Source organism: Pezoporus flaviventris, unplaced genomic scaffold (assembly GCF_033815535.1).
Source record: "Pezoporus flaviventris isolate CSIRO_AGI_PZ_B2104156 unplaced genomic scaffold, CSIRO_AGI_Pfla_v1 ptg000082l, whole genome shotgun sequence".
NCBI lineage: Eukaryota > Metazoa > Chordata > Aves > Psittaciformes > Psittacidae > Pezoporus > Pezoporus flaviventris.
In genome coordinates, this window is record NW_026892630.1 from 1678688 (window position 1) to 1692968 (window position 14281).

The window sequence follows — 14281 nt, forward strand, 5'->3', positions numbered from 1 at the left end:
AAGATGCCTTTCATGCAGAATGAGCCTTGCATGGTAATCTCCAACATGAACAGCTAGTCTCTATAGAATTTCTTGAGTCCAAATCCAACTTTTATCCCCCCAAAATTCTACAGTCACAGCATCTTTCATCCTGCGTAGTATCACTGAAGAAGATTTTCCCCAGGAAAACGCATGAATACCTCGCCAGTGTGTGGGATCCTTGATACCACATTCTCATTCTTTAGGCACAATCACTTCTTCCCAGCTATTAATTTACTTCCTTCCTATTTCTTTAAGCTTTTTGCTGTCATCCTTTGCTGGCTCTGTATTTTTCAACATGATAGTTACAGGCTGTGCTTCCGATTTCTGTTCTTAACACAAAAATAGGCAAAATGTTCAGGTTCCCCTGTTCCTTTTTTAAAGTGGGGAAGCTGCGCCTGTTCACAACTTCTTTGAACTGCAGTGCCAAGCTCTTTTTCTGTTCTGGTATTACTCTGGTAATAAGCACTCTTCTGTCTTTTCATAGCTTCATTTCTTGTTCAGAAGTTTTCCTGCTGTTTACTTTTTTTAAAGCCTCTGTGATGTTCCAACATAGTAGAAGCTTCCAATTGAACCACAAGGCCTTCAGAATGTTTCTGTTACCTTTCCCTGTGTTGTTTTTCACCTCTTTGGCCACATTTCTCATGTGCTTCCTTTGCACTTTCCACTAATTTGCTAGTCAACATTCTTCCTTTCAGCACTTTCCCTTCATCCCAAAGTACCACATACCATTCCCAATATTTGCTGTCTGTTGATATTCTTCTGTCCCTGTTGCAATGTAAATTACATTCTTTAGAAGCATGAAACATTACTTCTACGTGTCCAGTCTCTATCTCAGCTTCCTCTGTCTCTGCCAGTCACAGATCTGTTTTTCAGTTCAGTCTAGGATTTACCACAGAACTCTTCAGTTTTCCATTTTATTCTATTGTGTTTGCTGATTCAGGCTTTTTCAGCTACTCCTGAGGGTCCCTGCTCTGTGTGTTTCGTGTGCTTTGTGGCTTGGGTAAAGGATTTGCATTTCGAGCTCTTCTTGGATACAAGGCTTTTCTTAGAAAACAATTTCAGCAGAAAATAGGTTGGAATCTGCTTCAACAAATGAGTCATTAACAAAAAGATAAAAATCATTCTCCTGATTAAATATATATATGAGCAGAAAACATACAAAATCATTTGTTTGGTTGACTACAACTTCTGAGAGTATATAAACACTTTCATACATTCGGATTTTTATGGACTTCATGGCTACACAAGCACTTTTCAGGCTATAAATCCTGGATGCAGAAACTATTGAACTTGCATACACAAAACTAATTTAGGCAAACAGACTTTGCTCTTACAAATATTATTGAACTGCTATACAAAGGTTGACATAATTCTTTTCCTTCAGCCAGTTATCTATTCGGGCACTCAACTTGAAGCACATGAATTATCCAGTAAAGGCAGCAAAACTATTAGTCTGCCTAAAGCCAGGAATGTAGCCAAGTACCTTGTGAATTAAGATCTCTGAACTCACAGGCATGAATAAAGGGAAAAAAGTTTACGTGTAACTGGAAATAGAGCTGTATAACCTCTCCTTTATGTTCAAACTATTTTTTTAATACACCCTTTGGGGAAATAATTCTTGTCAAATGAAGTATGTATCCATTAAAGAAAAGTGAAAAATACATTTTACTTCCAAGCTAAAGGAGGTTTTGTTTTTAGAAATACAGTAATTGTAAAGATTGTAAATTCAAACATAGTAATTCCTGGAGATCTTCACTTGGCAGTGAAGAAACAGCTGTAGCTCACCATTTCTCAATATTCTAAGAAATAATTTTAACAAAAGATAGTAATATTAATAGTAATTACTTCCTCAGCTAAATCTCGTTACTTTCTCAAGTGTAAGAACCTCAGACTGAGGAACATCTGTACTCATGGCCAAACTGGGCTTGTAAATCCTTTTGGCAGGGACCCGTGCAACATACATCTTAGCATTATACAGTCTTCAAAAGAAACAATTGCAGCCTGCCTTTCCCTTGTGAATCCAATGCCTGCAGCAGCTCTATCTTTGCTTTGAAGTAGTAGGTCTTGTAATAACGTGCCATATGAAATAAAGCCATAGGCTGTAAGTCTTCCTTGGTATTTCCATGAACCCTAATCACCCTTTTAAATTTTCTGAAATAGACAAAACATCTTAAATCAGACAAATCATTAAGATTATGAGCACTCCTGTGTATTTGTAAGGGAGGTTTTCTTCTCTATGGACATCTATTGCTCTCTAGGCTTTCAGGAACAGCTCAAAGCGGATTGTATACTTTCCAAACTAATTTTTTATCAATCAAATTGTCATTATTTTCCAAAAAGAGGATAGAATCAGAAAACCTAAAGGCAATTATGTACTCCTCAGCAAGTCAGCCAGGAATTATCTTGATGTTATCCTCATGAGAAATTACACTCGCCTGCTTTCCTTCTCTCATAAGGTAATATGAAACAGCTTTCACAGAACAATCAGGGTTAGAGAAGAAGAGATACCAGTTTATCTTAATCCACTACTTTGAGAGCAACAGACTCTTCCCTAAAATTCTTGAGATGCACCACTGGTTTGCCTGCTACTCTTTTAGAAGTTTCTCTATATCTACATCAAAAAAAAATGCACTTCTGCATCTTCTTCACGTAACTTCTCTTGCATGTCTCCAAACAATGGCAAGTTGGAGAAACATCTGCCTTACATCTGACCTTTTCCACACATGTTTATAATAGACCATAAAGCATTTTCAAATATTTAGGTAATATCTATGCAAAAGTCACATATTTTTTATCATAGTTAAATTCATAAACAGCAATGTGAATGTGGAGGCAAACAGAAAATGAGGCACACATGGTGACCAAAAGCCAGATTAAAGCACGGGTAGACAAACTCAGTAGCTAAGACAGGTAACAGTAGTGATGGAGATGCTAACTTCAGCAATCCCAGCTCACCAGGGACTCCAGGTACATGTGGTAGATTACTAGTTCCCATTTAAATCTGGGCCCTATAGCACCCTTACAAATATTTAACCAAACTGCAAACTTGCAGCTAGCATAAACACATATCTTTAATCAGACCTTTAAGTGCAACCTAGATATAAACCAATATTGTTTAAGCAAGATTTAAAAAATAAAAATAAATCCTCAACTCCAAGTCTATCTGCACCTCTCTCTCTTTGTCCTTTAAAGTGGGGAGGTTTACTACACCATCGACATAACTTGTCATTCCTGGTAGATAGTGACATTAAAAAAAAATCACATGCAACTTGGAGGCCCAGAACATGTCTCTGAACTCTGAGCATGGATTCTGCAAAGGGGATTAAAGAAAACGGGTGGTAGCATCTCGCCATCATCACTTGGGTTATTAACTATGCACATCTGCAATATGCCTTCCCTCCCACCTGCAAACTCTTAAAAACATCTCTGCCTCTCATAAATGGATTCACTTATTTTTAGGTTTTACTCTCTGTTATATCAGTTAGTCTTTGAAATGAAAGCTGAAGCAAAATGAGATGAAAAATGAGGTGATGATTCAAAAAAGCATTAAGTGATCAACCAACCATGAAAAAGTGTCACCTGCCCTAAACACATTCTGTCTTCTGTCACTTGAAGGACAAGTCTCTCGCTTCTGAATGGTGAAGCCATGTATTTTTCCTGTTGAGGAGTCGTGACCTCACTCTGTGTGTAATCAATGACTTACATTATTATTTTGATTGAACGTGTGTTTGCTACATACTGAATGTCACCGATTTCTCCTTTAATGCTGATCCGAAGGGCATTCCCCTTGCTTTCCAGAAATGTCTGTGCTGCTTGTAAACAGCTGTAATCATGTTCAAATGTTGTCAATGAGACCAGCTCTCTGTCAGGAATTACTTAATGACAGACGATCCTTGAGTGGTGCCTGGGGACAAATTAGATGACCCCTCAAGGTCCCTTTCAGGATGTGTGTGGGGTTTGATGGTTCTATGGCAGGTAGCATTTTAGCTAAATGGTGTTTTTCACTTTAGGCAACCCACCAACTATGGAAAAATCAGTATACTCAGTGTAATTTTTTGTTGTTTTGTTTCCCTTTATTGTCATCTTAGACATCTGATATCATACGGTAACCTCAACCCCTGACTCAAAAATTGTTTAGATTTAGATCTAATTGTTTATGTTATGTCTAATCCAACTGAAATCACTGTGACTATTCACACATAAAACTAGGCAGATCATTTAAGAGGTTGCTGAATGACGTCCCAATACCCTTCAAGACTAAATGTTCCTTGAGAGCCCGAACCCACAGACAATCAAATACATTCTTAAAAATAAACACAGACATTCATACATAAGTAAAGGACAGAAACATTCACACCCACGAATTTAAACATGTGCACACCTGCAGAATTAGACCCTGTCTTAAAGCCCTCCTCCACATTTGACACGTGCAAACAAACCTACACCATAAAAGTATTTATTTCTCTTTCCGTGTGACAAAACTATCAAATACAACTTTAATGAACTTCTCTAAGTTTTCAAGTCAGTATTAAAACATTGACAAGCCCCAGGCAGAGGTCACACCTGAACAGGCACAGATTCTATGGGAATAAGTCTGCACAGGCACTTCACCCTAATCATCCCTTGCAAGGAACTCCTTCCCAAGTTACATAGTTTGTAACTTGTTTTATTAATATTGTAAACTATCATTTGACTTTTAGTTTTCATTTCAAAACTGCTTTTTAACAGCATATTTAACAGCCTTAGGGCAAACATCTCTCTTGGATGCATACAAAATTTGTTAGAATCACTAAGGTCTATGCAGGCATAGCTTCAAAGGCAGATTTGGGACCTATAACTTTAATTCATCCACCAAATGGATCTCCAAAATCCATTAAGGAAAAATAACTAGTAACCATCTGTCTTTATTCATCAGGCTGAAAGCAGTTAATCAAACCTAGTGGACATTTTTACTTTCTTCTTTCTCTCTCAACAGCTTTGAACACAGATGCAGCCTTTCCATAATTAAGCTGAGCATAGTAGCTCCTAGACAGATTAATTCTGGAAAGCTTGTAAAAAATGTCAGATGGCATACAGGTTCTGTGTCTTGTCCTTGGGATTTCTGGGATTTTTATTTTTATTTCTTTATATATATATATATATATGTATATATATGCGTATATGGGCAGATTCAGGACACAACTATTAAAATTAACAGCTCCCTATATCCTATACTCTTAACCCACGACAATGACAGCAGCATTAGGGGAACCCATACTCTGTGATTAGGTATAATTTTTCTCTCTCTTTTAGAGATGCAAGTCATGATATCTCCTTCATAGCAAACAAATGTCACTGGGAACTGTACTGAAACATAGGATGCAAATGGCCATCAGTAGGCACCTACTTCCACTCATGAAATGCTGAACCACATTTTTGTGAGTAAGTGAAGGGCAACATTTTTTGTAAACTTATTGACAGTGTTCTGGATCAACATAAAGATGTTCCAAGTTACAGGAGTTATAGTCTAACTAGCTGGAATACGCCTGGATAGTTCCTACCTGACAACTATTCCAGATGTGTTTTTAGGAAAGTTCTCAGATATATGATATGGTTTCTATTAACTTTAAACGGGTATATGCAAGTATCCAAGGCAGTTTTTAGATCTCAATTACTTTTGATAATAAGCTCATGTGTGTTTTCAATTTCCCTTTTTCTGCGTTCTAATATTTTAAAGCAGAAAGCATCTCCAATTCTTAAGAATTTTATGTTTCTTGTTAAATATTCTGGTTTTTCAATTTAACTTTACAATCAAATTTATGGACTGAAACTAGGATTTAAAAGTACCAACCTAGAGGCAATTTTTTGCTTCCTTCAAACTGGGGCTTTAGTAATAGCTCATGTCAAATATGCCTTTGTGCCATTAAAATTAGAATTTTAATATTGTGTGAAAGTTTTAGAGTTCTCACCTTTATAACTGGATACAAAGAAGAATTTATTGCTATTACTTTTGATTAAACAATGCAGATTAAACAACCTGATTGAAAATGAGTTGTGCAAAATTAGGAAACACTGTCCCAGAGAGAGCCATTCAATGACTCTAGAAAAGAGACAGGCAGGGGATTTTCAAAGTAGTCATGAAAACTGGACCACAGGAAATACTGAGAGAAATCAGCAGACATTGGCCAAACTTCACAAGTCAAATTCAAATGAAATTTTAAAAATTAAAGGAGTATAAAACATGGAATCTCTTTGCATACTCAGGAATACAATTTTGCCTCCCCATAGTTAATTTCTGGATAACTGGTTCATCTGTCAGACTTCTAGCCCCACAGATACATTCAAACTGGTAAATGGAAATGAGGCACTCAACTGTACTTGGAAGAGTGGGCAAAAATTAAGCAGCCTTAATAACTCTGGATATTGGACTCTACAGCAGCAAATAAAAAAGATGTATTCTGAGGAAAAATAATGTTGGTATGATTTCTCTTTAAACCACACTCCTTTCCTTCACACTTAGCTTTCATAAACGCTCTAAAGAGCATTTGATAGAATTACTGTTCCCACAGCGCACATGAACAAACTGAAGCAAAGAGAGGTCATGGAATCGTAGAATATTTTGGGTTAGAAAGGAACTTAAGCTCATCCAGTTCCAACCACTCTGCCATGGGCAGGGACACCTTCCACTAGACCAGGATGCTCCAAGCCCTGTCCAACCTGGCCTTGAACACCACCAGGGATGGAGCATTTACCACTCCTTTGCGCAACCTGTTCCAGTGCCTCACCACCCTCACAGTAAAGAACTTCTTCCTTATATCTAACCTGAACTTCCCCTGTATCAGTTTGAATGCATCATCCCTTGTCCTGTTGCTACAATCCCTGATGAAGAGTCCTTCTTCAGCTTCCTTGTAGGCCCCCTTCAGATACTGGAAGGCTGCTATGGGGTCTCCACGCAGCCTTCTCTTCTCAGGCTGAACAGCCCCAACTTTCTCAGCCTGTCTTCATACGGCAGGTGCTCCAGCCCCCTTATTATATTCTAATTAGTCAGAAAGTCATAGATGAAAACTGTATCATGGCAGTCAGTTCTGGACCCTGCTGCTTGAATATGCTGGGTGTAGCAATCAACATGACAGAAGTACTCTTTGAGTGCAAGTAAGCGAAAGACCATCAAATGTTTTTTAGACTTCATAACAATTTTAAAGGTCAGCAGAGAATCACACTGTAGATGCTTATAAAGAATTCCTCTGGAGAATGAGAGAAATGTGGGAAAAAGCAGAATGATGCCTAGCTGAAAAAACACGTGGGCATTGGAGATTGGAATTGCAGGGTCATCGGAAGAGGGTGTTAGCATCCCTGAAGAATCAGAGGCAGCTGTAGGAGATCGAGACATACATATGTAAATGGACAGACATAAATGAAAAAGGAAAAAAAAACTTTTACAAAGAGGGGCAAGGAACAAAAAAAAATATTACTAATCCAAGGGAATTATGCCAAAAACTTGAATAAAAAATGTTACCGTATGAAGATATTGCCCATGGGCAATTGCCAACTATGACACACCTCACTGGTCTGATTCACAGAAGGGTTTTCTACACACAAGATACTCCTCTTCTCCTATTTACCTTTTCTGATGTTATCACCCCCTCTTAGTTCACATCTGTTATAAACTAAACTTCAGTATTGCTAAATCCAAGCATAATTGCTAGCTTAAATATTTTTTTTTTTTTTTAAATTGCAGGAGTCTAAAAGTTCTAAATGTGAGGCTCTTCCTCTTTTGGTTCGGAAGGCACAATGTGTTCAGACTTGAACCAGCTTGCCAGCAGAACAAGACTCAAATCCCAGATCTTCACTCAGGTACAAACTGTATCTACACTGCAGCAGAGCCATGTTCAGCTAGAATTTGTTGAAAAAGTAGCAGTGAGATGCTAAGCCAGGGGAGGTTCTTTACAAGGTGCTGTTTTCCAGAACAGCTACAAGTTCAGTCCTGAGCACTGCCTCTATTTCACAATTCTGGTAGGAATCTTTGTGCACCCTGCTCATTTCTATTCATCTTTCAGGCATCTTCCTTGAATCTAAGTCCAAATGGGAGAAGCTGAAGAGGACCCTTGCCACCCACTGTGTCCCTTTTGGGAAAGGATGCTCCATGTGGAAAACTCTTGGCATTTAACCAACAGAGGTCAGAGAGGAGGTATCTCACAGAGTGGAAGAAGTACAAAGCTGAGACTCAGCTCAGTATTCTTAAGGGCTAAGAATCATAGAACCATTTAGGTTGGAAAAGACCCTTAAGATCATCAATACGTGACAGAAATTAGTAATACTGGAATCTTTAAAACTGGAACTTTAGAATCTGTGAAATTTTGTCAGCACATTAAACACCTACTGAAATCTCTTAAGACTAAACCACAGCCCAGCATTGTATGGCAACACACCTGCAAAAAATGGAGGGATACATTCAACAAATTATCCATTAAAACAAAAGTTCAAGTAATGCAAGCCAGAATATTAAGAGAAAATACAAAAACTTATAATGAAGAGGTGAGAAGTGGAAACAATTATTTTCACCTGTTCTTTTGAATGCCATTACATGAATTGCATGTTGTGCTGTTATAAAGAAATCTCTATAATCTCTAAAGTCTCTAAAATACCAAAGAGCACATAAAGCTTTTATAAAATCAGTACTAATAGCAAGGGCACATGAAGACTTAGCTGAATGGTAGTAAAGGTTTACATTTGGTACCTCACCTGCAAGAGTACAGTTCAACTACTAAAAGAGTCAAAATTGGACAGCTCCAGCACCCAGAGACTCCGGAGAGTGCAACTGAAATATGACAGCTGCAACTCAAAGACTGCAAACATGGCCACAGAACACAGGCATCAGAAGGAAAAAACAATAAAATCACTTTGACAATGTTTCTCAGAGTGCTGTTGTACAACCAACCCTCCAGCATGATTCTGTGATGCACTAAACAAGCTAAAACCACTGTGCATGAAATATATTCTGTAGTATTTAGATACATACGTTTAGTTAAGCATTATTTTTTGTAGTAAACATTCCTCTTTTTATTCCAGAAAAGGAGAAACTAAATTAAAAGTTCGTAACTCACAGCAGCTTCATCTCAAGATATCATGCCATGGTATTAACTTTGGCTGTTATGGCTGGAAGCACCCTGTGGTCAACTCGTTAAAGAAGTTCAATAACTCAATCTAATAACTCTAATTTTAAGAAATCTAAATTATGGAACACATTAATGATGTAATATTGCACCAAGATTACCTATAAAAACTGGATTCAGTAGCAGCAGATGTTAACTGAGATCCCTTCTTACAGTATAATAATCTACAGGAACTGGACTGAGTGAAGTTGGGCTGCTTCACTTCTTACCTGAGGTAATTAGGAGAATACCTAAATGGGAGGAACACTTGTACTCTATTCCCATGAGGATCATTCCAATTTTGAAATTCTCTACAAGTTAGTAAACTTTAGTAAACATTAGGACACGATGGGAAACACATCACTGACAAAAAGCTGACTGAAAAGCCAAAAGTGTGACCCCTTTGCAAACAACACATAAGGAGAGTCTGGCTGCATAATATATTCTCATTAACATTTACAAACTGTGAGTCATTTTGGTGTTTCAATTACAATTATGGAAGGCATCTTCTTCGTAAACAGATAAAACTTCATGGGAGGCTGGATGACGCTGCTCAATAAGCTAATAACGTGCATGTTGCTTAAGTGTAATTAACTGACTGGTTTAGTTGATGCCTAATCTCCCCTTTAGAGATTACCTTTATTTATGATAGTAGGGACAAGAGCCAGGAACAAAACTACATGAGAAACACAATCGGTGAAGTCTGTTAGGCTTTATTGTTAAGAATATGGCACTCAAGGGATTCCTACTGGCCACTCAAACTGCTTTCCCAGGCTTTCCCACAGTTTTTTAAAAGGGCAAAGGAGCTCAGGCAATGTCAGTGACAGACCTGGGGAAAGAACTGTACTAGATAATGCTTTCTCTTTGAAAGTGTAAAATGACAGCTAAAATAGGCATTCCTGTGATGATGATGATAATTATAATAACAATAATAATAATAATTTGTTAAAGCTGAATACCTAAATTTATTAAGCAATTTTCCTCTATATAATTTTATTCAGCTAATGTCTAAAGAACTCCTTATGTACAGTTTTAAATTTTTTTTATAACTTGAAGATTACATATTAGACCTGAGAAATTCCATTACACAACACATCCAGTTACTAGAACATGTTGTTCTTCTAAGTCATTTAAAAGAACATTTCAGTTTATAAAGCATGTTCATAATGCGTTTGGTGTTTTATTCTTATATGTTCTTAGGAAGAATTAAGCTGATGCATGTCCTGGAATTAATCCAGCATTTTCAACTAACACAAATTCTGTTTCAGTGGACTGGATACTCTCTGAAAGATAAAGAAGCAGCATTTGAAACGCAAAACTCAGAATTCTTTCACTACAACAATCAAACAAAAAAAAAAAAAATCATATATACTTGAATTCCCCAGCTATTCAGATCTTGCTTCTCTCTCAAAAGTAGCAAAAATCCAAAATTAGATATAACCAGATGCTGCACAACTTCTGTTAAGTGGAATGAAAAAGAAGAACAAGAATCCCTTGCGGTAAACTACTTTAGGTTACAGTACACTCACATTCTCAGTCAAATAGCTCCTACTTTGAACATGTTCTTTGTGTTATCATTCCAGGACAAAACATGTCAACATAAGGCTTTTAAACCAAAGATAAATGCATGTTACAACTCTTATCTTTGTAACTTTAGTAACTTTGCCCCTTTGTAGAGTTAGGGCATTATTTTTTTTTTGACCAAGTGCCTTCATCCTTCAAAATTTCTGGTTCTGAACAAATCATTTCAAAAGAAAGCTCAGGTTTGTACCAGAAATAGCTCAGAATTATGAATTCTGAATTCTACAGTCATTAGTGTCATGGAACAGAACAAACAACATCACAAACACATACGAACAGAGTGCTACTGTAAACACCAAGATGTTATTAAGTAAGCTTTATAGGGGTTATCTTATTTAAACATGGCTGAAGCAAGAAAGAGATTGCATCCTTTTTTTGAGGTTGTTTTACCCTACTTAGGTGTTCAAACTCTTACCTAATCCTTCATGTGCAAAGTTATGCAATTTTTTGCAATGTTTTCAAGGTAATTACAGAACTAAAATGGGCAGCACCATTTTTAAGCCAGTGTCTGTTCTATTTTATTGCTGTTTTAAGTGCCTGAAAATGGCAGACCACTGCTTAGACCTTGAATACAGTGAATATGAAAGCATCAGAAGTAAGTGTGAAGATGGATAACATCTCCTCACCAAATATGTTTCCTTTCCCCCTCATCAAATACAGCTTCCACTGAGGAACCCACAGAAATGTTACAATTCAGGCTTTGGTGTTCTTGCTGGTACATCTCTTCTCATCCTCAACCCTATTGCCTGAAGACCTCTTACTCACACACAGAAAATTAACACAGTACAAATTACAGATTAAAGAACACGTTATGTCTCAAGTTTGTTCTACACATGGCATAGCACGATTTTCTGCCTGTGAAGCAGTCAAAAGATCAAAGTAGTACAACTCCAACCATCAACTGGGTGTTCAATTATTAGTGTCAACAATTCATAGCAGACTGACTTCACTTAGGTTTTGCTAACTAAGACAGTAAGATTTCTGCGAACCTATAGATCGATGAATTAAATTATAAATTACTACAACAGGGAAGCCATTCCTCATTATCCGTGCAGTAAATAAGGACAGCTGGATGCACATAAATCACCCTTGAAACTGAACCAGACAATTACTGAAAGGTTAAGTATATATTTACCTGCTGAAACTGTTGCCTATTCAAACTTAAGAGAAGACTTGCTTTTAAGAATAAAAGACATTCAGCACTGCATTCTAAAACCTGTCCTCCCTCACTTTGAGGGCAAAACCACCTGTAAAAATCTTTTCAAGAATATTTTGCTAGTCTTTTCATAAGATGTTTCTTAATCTACTCGCTTTTAAAGCATATAATCCCTTTGAGTACAAAGAGGCTCAGTCCTTTAGCCCTTGCAGTCTTCTGTGCTCCTCTGCATTACTGAAACAATTCATAAAATTATAGGATGGGCTAAAATTTGGCTTTTACCTCTATGATGCTGCAATTATATTGGATAAAACCTTTTTTATGCTGTTAAGTATTATTAACCATGCCAAGTGCAAGGTCCTACACCTGGGTCGGAGCAATCCCAGGCACAGCTACAGGTTGGGCAGAGAAGAGATTCAGAGCAGCCCTGCGGAGAAGGACTTGGGGGTGTTGGTCGATGAGAAAATGAACATGAGCCGGCTTCAGTGTGCGCTCACAGCCCAGAAAGCAACCGTATCCTGGGCTGCATCAAAAGGAGCGTGACCAGCAGGTCGAAGGAGGTGATCCTGCCCCTCTACTCTGCTCTCATGAGACCTCCCTTGGAGCATTGTGTGCAGTTCTGGTGTCCTGAACATAAAAAGGACATGGAACTGTTGGAACAAGTCCAGAGGAGGCCACGAGGACGATCAGGGGACTGGAGCACCTCCGCTATGAAGACAGGCTGAGGAAGTTGGGGCTGTTCAGCCTGGAGAAGAGAAGGCTGCGTGGAGACCTCATAGCAGCCTTCCAGTATCTGAAGGGAGGTTATAGGGATGGTGGGGAGGGACTCTTCATTAGGGACTGTAGTGATAGGACAAGGGGTAATGGGTTAAAACTTAAACAGGGGAAGTTTAGATAGGATATAAGGAAGAAGTTCTTTACTGTGAGGGTGGTGAGGCACTGGAATGGGTTGCCCAGGGAGGTTGTGAATGCTCCATCCCTGGCGGTGTTCAAGACCAAGTTGGACAGAGCCTTGGGTGATATTGTTTAGTGTGAGGTGTCCCTGCCCATGGCAGGGGGGCTGGAACTAGACGATTTTAAGGTCCCTTCCAACCCTAACTATTCTATGATTCTATGAGTCTGTATGTTTGCAGCACATTTTAACAAACTGGTATTAGCACTTCAGAACATCAGGTAGTATATCAGGTCAAATTATAACTTAAAAGGAACATGCTAGGTTTAAGAGAGCCTAACATCAATATTGCTGGAGCAACCACTTACTTCAGACTCACAGAGGGAAATGCTTAGGAGTGGCTTTTAAAGAGTCCCTTGAGACTGTTTAACTCTATGGAGATTATGAAGATTAACATCCACTCATTCTGAAAACTGGGTTATCAGTGTGCTCTGCTGACTGCCCAAAGAGATGCACAGACCATACACAGCTACTTGCTATCAAAGTAAAAAGGGAGAACACAGGCTAATCTCAGCTCTGTGTTCTAACCATTTGCTTCTCCTAAAACATGTAAACTTTCTTTCTTCCCTTCCCTTAGGATAAGTAATTGTTACTTTTGAAAATATGCTAATCTACATTTCTGAAGCATTACAGAATGGAAAAGAAGTTCATTTCAGATGACTTCAGAAAGTGCATGCATCACTTCATGTTACTGAATAGACACCTCAGAATCAAGCTTGCTCTTTAAGAATCCTTGCAAAAATAATTCAAAGCACTTTTAGCGTCTTCTATAGTAATTTTTTTTCATAATTAATGCACTAAAGATGACCACAGTGAAACCCGTGCATAAAATTCAAGATGGGCAAGGCATGACCACTAAGCCCAGGTTGTTCTGATCTCTGAAAAGCTACATGGAATGAAAACTGTTGTCTATAAGACACAGTATGAAATAACTAAGCTGCAAGATCTGGTACCATAACATCAAATATAATGCTAAAACTGTCAGGTATCTGTGCTCCACCAGCACCATGGTACAACAGCACCCTCTCTCAGATCACACTGAAGAATACACAACTGCAAAAGGAATCATCCAGACACTTTTCAGAAGCTGGTTCAGCTGGCAACTGCTCAGTATTTCCACCCAACCTGATCTTCTGTGGTGAAAACAGCCAAAGATTGAGCAGTTTGTGCCTTCTGAAGAGCTGATGGCACTCTTCTGCACCCAGCACCACAGACCCAAGATGCTGCCATTGACTGGTGACAGGAGGCTGTGGAAGGCTCCTCACTGTGTACAGCTTCGAGCAGAGCTGCCTTAACCAAATGAGGTGGGACAAGAACGTGTAAGCAGGGCCCTGAACTGCTGCTGCCAGCGTCACATCCAAGTCCCTCCATGGAATCTTAGTTGGATCTTGCTTCTGGACGTGTATGAAAATCTAGCAACACATTAACATTCCCCCCAAA

At 38.4% G+C, this 14281-nt stretch overlaps 1 protein-coding gene across 1 annotated transcript in view; it reads right to left on the reverse strand.

Moving 5' to 3' along the window:
- Positions 1 to 10103: 10103 nt before the first annotated feature.
- The window catches only part of PLCG2 (phospholipase C gamma 2), a 72443-nt gene continuing 68265 nt past the window's right edge, over positions 10104 to 14281 (reverse strand). Inside the window, exon 32 of the mRNA XM_061475060.1 lies at positions 10104 to 10435. Coding sequence (XP_061331044.1) covers positions 10417 to 10435 — 19 coding nt within the window. The 3' untranslated portion in view covers positions 10104 to 10416. The remainder of the gene's footprint in view (positions 10436 to 14281) is intronic.